This window comes from Homalodisca vitripennis, chromosome 6 (assembly GCF_021130785.1).
Source record: "Homalodisca vitripennis isolate AUS2020 chromosome 6, UT_GWSS_2.1, whole genome shotgun sequence".
Lineage (NCBI taxonomy): Eukaryota > Metazoa > Arthropoda > Insecta > Hemiptera > Cicadellidae > Homalodisca > Homalodisca vitripennis.
The window spans coordinates 161,460,931-161,466,962 of NC_060212.1; the positions used below are offsets into that span (position 1 = coordinate 161,460,931).

The 6,032-nt window shown below is 33.2% G+C and overlaps 1 protein-coding gene across 1 annotated transcript; it reads left to right on the top strand.

Annotated features, from left to right (window-relative positions):
• The first annotated feature begins 3,972 nt into the window (after nucleotides 1–3,972).
• LOC124365622 (neurogenic differentiation factor 1-like) lies at nucleotides 3,973–5,768 on the top strand. The gene is made up of 3 exons (XM_046821611.1): nucleotides 3,973–4,141; nucleotides 5,147–5,375; nucleotides 5,532–5,768. Exons 1-3 carry the CDS (start codon nucleotides 4,002–4,004, stop codon nucleotides 5,766–5,768), a joined length of 606 nt encoding a protein of 201 aa, XP_046677567.1. The 5' UTR covers nucleotides 3,973–4,001.
• The last annotated feature ends 264 nt before the right edge of the window (nucleotides 5,769–6,032 follow it).

Sequence of the window (6,032 nt, forward strand, 5' to 3'; positions counted from 1 at the left end):
TTAAAACCAATGACCAACAAGATTATGGAACATCTGATACACGACCTCTAGTAATCCTGTTTATGGTCAATAAATATTTATAGGCATGTTATGTTGGAGGAACGCAGTCCTTGCAGAGTACAATATTGCACATAAATCTGTGAAAAACGCTGGGACCAAGCCTCCCCATGGTAGTCAGTATTGATTGCCCTTGCTCTTAATTCGCTAAAACTACGCTTCGTGTGTGAATGATTCTCAAATTTATGTCCGGAAAAACAACAAGAGTATTTATAAATTGAATTTTTTTAACGTAAAATTGTAATTTATCAGTTCAACACCTTACCACTATGAATTAAAAAAATATTAAAAATTTTCTTCCCTTGTTCGTGATCTCAGGATTGCGAAACATTAACACGACAACACATTTTTAGATTTGTCAGTACATTTATTTGAAAATCTCAATTTATTTACTATACACATTTGTGAAAGCTGTCGAATTACAGAGCTGAATGTGCCATGCATTGTCCCAGTACTTTGTATTCGCATAATAAATATCAGCTGTCATAGTGCGACATACACAGTAGTGCGAAGAATTATTACTTAATTTGTATTCAATCTTAGCAAATACCCGCGGCTATTTCTATTCAAAATTCCACGTATTTGTTTGAATAGCTCCTACGATCAGCAAAACTTCAACTATTTTAGATCACTGTAGAGGAAACTCCAACGTCGATGTTCATAGCTTTCTTAGTAAAAGAGTTGTGATGTAATACGATAGGGTCCTAAAATATTTTAAAAATTTAATTAGTCATATATCCTACATCATGTACCCATTTTTCAGGGTTCATGATTAAGAGGACCGTTAAGCAAAATTATTTCAGATTTTGCACTTCTAGTTCAAATTAAATATATTTCAAACGTGAAATTGGAACATTATAGGCTATTGTTAAAAAAAGACAATATAAATAGACAAAAATATAATTTTGTAATGAGGCTGGATTCAAAACAGTACGGTTTTATAAATTGTACAGTTATAGATATTGCTATTGAAAATTAAAAACTAATATCAACATCAACAATACTATACATATAAACACTTACATTATGACAGTTGGGCATCCATATTTAAAAATGATGCAGTCTTTACTGCATTCTAGGAAGCAAGAACTGTACCGTTCTTGCTTGCCAATTCATGTTCGTAATACCATACTATTTCTTCAGTCAAGTTCAGTAATTATATAATTATTTACATATCTAACTAGTACCCTATAACTCATCAGTGGGAAATTTATGCGATATCCCCTCGACGAATTTCTGTCTTGAAAGTTGCGATTATTGTCTCGAGTATTGCTTTGTGATTTCACTTGCTATAATCATTGACTAACTGCGCTCGTTGATTCCTCGCATTGTGGTCACGGAGCGTATGGTTTGTTCAATGAAAATAATAAACGGTCCCTCAGCTAGTGTGAATATGTCGTCCCACATGTATAAGGAAACCAAATTCAATACATTACATGCACACATTCCCAATTTAGTTAATTCATTAAAATAAAAAAATAAACTAATTAGTTTGCCTTGTTGCCACGATGTTGAAGTAAAAAGTGATTCACAGAGAAACTCTCGTCATACAAACTTATTCAAAATAATTCCTTAGATGTATTCGTACCAAAGTATTTCTAGTCACCATAGAACAGCATCAGTAAGACCTCCAAAAAACTTGATACTTATAACTTATCTGATTTTAAAATTGTATTTATGCAATCAATTTTGAAGATCATTACTGATTATGTATGAGTTGAATAAATAAAGCCATGGCGCGTATCTTGTATGCAGCTATTATTTTGGGTAATATAAAAATCTCTCATGTGAAAAATAATATAATAATATAAATATAAATAAATAATGTATTATGTCATAGTTATTAAACTTAATGTGCTTGAATACAAAGAAAAGATAGGAATATTTTTAAAATTCTCATTGTCTGGAACAAGCAGTGATTATTATTATTACCGTAATAATACAAATTTAATGTCCGTCTAAAACGTCTTTCATTTACATGTAAAATATGTATACACTACGTAAGTATGTATACGACTATCTGTATGAATGAAATATTGAAATCATACAAATCCCACATTTGGTTGGATGACAAAATTACGAAGAACTGAAGATTAGCTATAAAGTTAACCACATTTCTGAAGGCTACCCATATTACCTGCATGTGTTACAACCACACATGCGATTTATCTAATGGATACAAGATTTACTTTATTCTACAAAAGTGTTCCATTAAAGTCAATATACACACTTGATGGAAAGTTTAGTTCTGTAGCATTAAAGAGATGAAGCTAAGACTCGTTTAAACTTGGAAACAACGAGCAATGTCTTAAGTTTCTTCCAATTGTAAGAAAGAACAACATACCCTAACAATTTCTTTGTTCAATAAGTGACTGTTCCAATAAGATTTCTATTTGAACAGTTTAACTGTTTGGTGAAAGAAGCAAGTATTTTTTGTTCCATAATGTCGTTTTAATGCTTTATAATTCAATATTATTGGCTCGACTTACATAACTGTCGTAAATGTCCATATGGACATGATTAACAAATGTTATGGATATTCGTAGCATATTTTACTTACCATATCGTTTAGCTTACACATTTATACATCAAATTCAAAGATAGCAATGTTCCGTGATGTACTTTTGTCGTAAATATTGTGTATACCTTTTTAGCAAGAAATGTTGTTCACAGGTCTTCTTCGAAAAATTTACACAATTTGTACAAAAAGATAAATATATGGTTAGAAATATACACATTTTTTATTTATATTTATGTTTTCTTAATAAAACTGAGTAATTAAGTACTGTTTTAGACTTCGCCAGCAGTAAGCAGAGGAGTGATTCATGTGAGAAGGATCTATCGAAACTGGTTCACATATTTATACGGTTTTATTAAATTTGCTGTACCGATTACCGATAAAATTATAGCCTTAAAAAAGTCGAACAGAACTTTAGAAGTGATGAGTCAAACAGAGAGATGAGTTTTAGCATTTGGAATTCAAATTTCCGCAACTCATCCCTTTTCCTAATACTAGTGAGAACCTACAATAATTGATTTTACATAAAGAGATATTGCGTAACAGTAAAAATACTCAATGGTTCGTTTATATTAAGCATGAAAACAATAAAATTTCAACTGGTCAAATAATTTTAAAGATATTAGCAATATAATCTCTTTGTGTTATTCCTAATGTGACAGTAACAACGCCTTTGATAACATATAATTTTCTTTTAGAACTATCCAAACAAACGTAGTGAAATTCAATAACATGTACATGCCTTAGTTAAATTGCTACAGAATGTTTCAATTTAATCACATTACAAATATTTCCAGCGGTGAACATTACGGTAGATGTTTATTGGTTGAGTAGTTCGCAAATATCGTGAATCAAATAATTAATGTTTATACTATCTATCATTATAATATAATACTTAATATACTACAGTCTAATTTTAACATAATTAAACTGGAAACATGAATACATCCATTAATAATAATACTTACATAAGAGTTAATAATCTGTACGTTGGCAAGCGGAATTTAGGGTGTACACTGTTATAAGTTCAATCCATTAAAATTAGTTCATAAGGAGTCACAAAAATCTACTTTTAAACTTTTTCGTTTGTGTACAAATTTTGGCTCCATTTGAGTAAACTTGTTACTTAAGGTACTATGTAAATGAGTTGTAGTTTGAGAAATGGTAACAAAATAAGACAGTTCTTAAACAAAATATCGTCTAAAATAACACAATGAGGGTAAGAATTATTTTTTTGTTTAAAATCTGTTTGCACTTGTAAAAATAATGCGCCAGTCACAGTTATTGGTGTGTAGGAGGGAGGTGGACTTGTGATCGATACTATACAACGTTTGTTAATTAGATAAAGTGTTGTATTAGAGAGAATTATGAAGATAAGATAAGCTTTGGATGAGCCGTGTAGTGGAAGCGAGGTTCTGACTGGAGTATGGTGAACTATACTGGAGGTTCCAGAGGTAACGGGTGTGCTGGAGGCTCCAGGAGACATGAGGCAAGACGCTGGAAGGCCAACTCCAGAGAGAGGACAAGGATGCACTGTCTGAATGCCGCTCTGGACAAGATTCGGTTGTAAGTAGATAAATGAATTTGTCAAAAGATCAATATTGTGTAATTTTATTAAATTAACAATAAAACGAAAGAGTAGCCTACAAGTTATAAAAATATGTAAAGTTTGTTATTGACCATTGATGGTGTTTTAAAGGAGAAGAGGATTTAGGGCATTTGCCATCGTTGCATATTACACAATCTAATACATTTTGTAACATATAAGTATGAAAAATATACGAAATTCTATTATCCTTATTTATAAATGTGGTATTTCTACGTCAAACACGTACGATTACTTAAACATTAATATAATAGTGCAAAAAAGTAAAAAAATGTAATGTTTTACGTTACAACAACATAAACGGAAAACCAAAGGGACAGAAATAGGAAAAGAAATAAATGATAATGAGGGTACTTAAAAAAATTACTCTTGTTTAATTGACTTCATAAAGTGGAGAAATGTGTGGATTACATAATGTCGCGCAACCTCTGTTGCTCTGATGTCATTCAGGTAAGTGTAAGAAAGGGCTATGTAGTTCTAGCTTTGGTGGTAAATGAAGAAGACTGGCTGGTAACAATTATAATATCTCTATCTATTAATCGTATTGGTAATATCGTGATGAATATGAACCAAATAACTTAGACGAGTGTCTAATCGTTTTAATGTTAACGCTACAACAAATGGCAATTTTAACAATATGGATGAGTTTAATGGTTTCTTTATACAGTTATCGTTATTGGCCCCTGCATATACCGTCTCACTGGTTCACAAACATCTGTTCAAGATAGTGGGCTAAGGATAGCCACAAACTACATATTGCATCTGAACAGTTTAATCTGATGACCTTCCAGGTATGTTATCATTGTTGATAAGTTTGTCGATCGAAGATAAGTCATTTCTGCGCATATCTGAGTGACAGAACGTATGAAAACCCACACATACTGGGCGTCTATGGAGATCTCTCCACTACTCAGATCGTTCATCCAAACCATATACATTATCTTATAGCATTTCTTCGTTTATAGGTTAATGCCCGTTGATCCCTGCCTTTACCAGAGTGGTAGCATGCACCAGAAATTATCCAAGATAGAGACACTAAGGATGGCTATCAATTACATATCTGCGCTGCAGAGATCCCTCTCCCTGAATGAAGCTCTAGACTTGATGACCTTCTGGAGGATTCTGACCAGTGGGCTCAGTCAGCAAACCGCTCAGCTAGTTGCTGCGAGTCTTCGACTGTATTCCTTCAACAAGGTACACTTTTGTTGGTCATAGATATAGTTTTGGTGGGTTTTCTATCAACATTTTTTTCAATTATGGTTTCATTTATTGCCTATAGCTAGATGCAATTTTTGAAACTGAATAAAAAGAAAGTTGTACCTTTGGTGATGTAAACCTGCATGTCGCCAGTGGCCAGCAGTGTCGACTCTCAGTACTGCCTGTCCTCTCACTGTCCAGGAGCCTCTGCCGGATCCTCCCGACAGGCGACAAACTTGGGTGTCTCGGTGGCGACAGAGTCTACAGTCTGCTGATCCTGCACATACGCAATGGTTTCCTGCAGAGACACAACCACACTACCTGACTGCTACCTCAGCTGACAGCGAGGTTGCAGCCGATTGTTATGGCATTGACGAATTCATGTTTTAGTTGTTAAGTTTGTGTCAATTGAATAAACATTTTCTGATACAATGTACTAGACATTATAAAAAAAAAACCGGTTCATAACCAGCTAAATTGGCGCATAACCGGTTACATTGGCTCACAACAGGCTAAACGAGTTCATAGCCAACTAAACCGGTTCATACCGGTTAAACTTAGAAGCAAAATACTAGCTAATCTTATAATAGCTTAACTGTTCAGATATTTACTCTTTGCGTAAGTGGAAAACCAAAAAGACTTTCACTACGTTTT

Excerpts from the sequence above, each read along its gene's own strand:
- LOC124365622 (XM_046821611.1), top strand. The coding sequence starts at position 4,002 with ATGGTGAACTATACTGGAGGTTCCAGAGGTAACGGGTGTGCTGGAGGC. Across the intron at positions 4,142-5,146 it reads GCTCTGGACAAGATTCGGTT|GTTAATGCCCGTTGATCCCT; the intron begins GTAAGTAGATAA and ends CTTCGTTTATAG. Across the intron at positions 5,376-5,531 it reads GACTGTATTCCTTCAACAAG|TGGCCAGCAGTGTCGACTCT; the intron begins GTACACTTTTGT and ends GCATGTCGCCAG.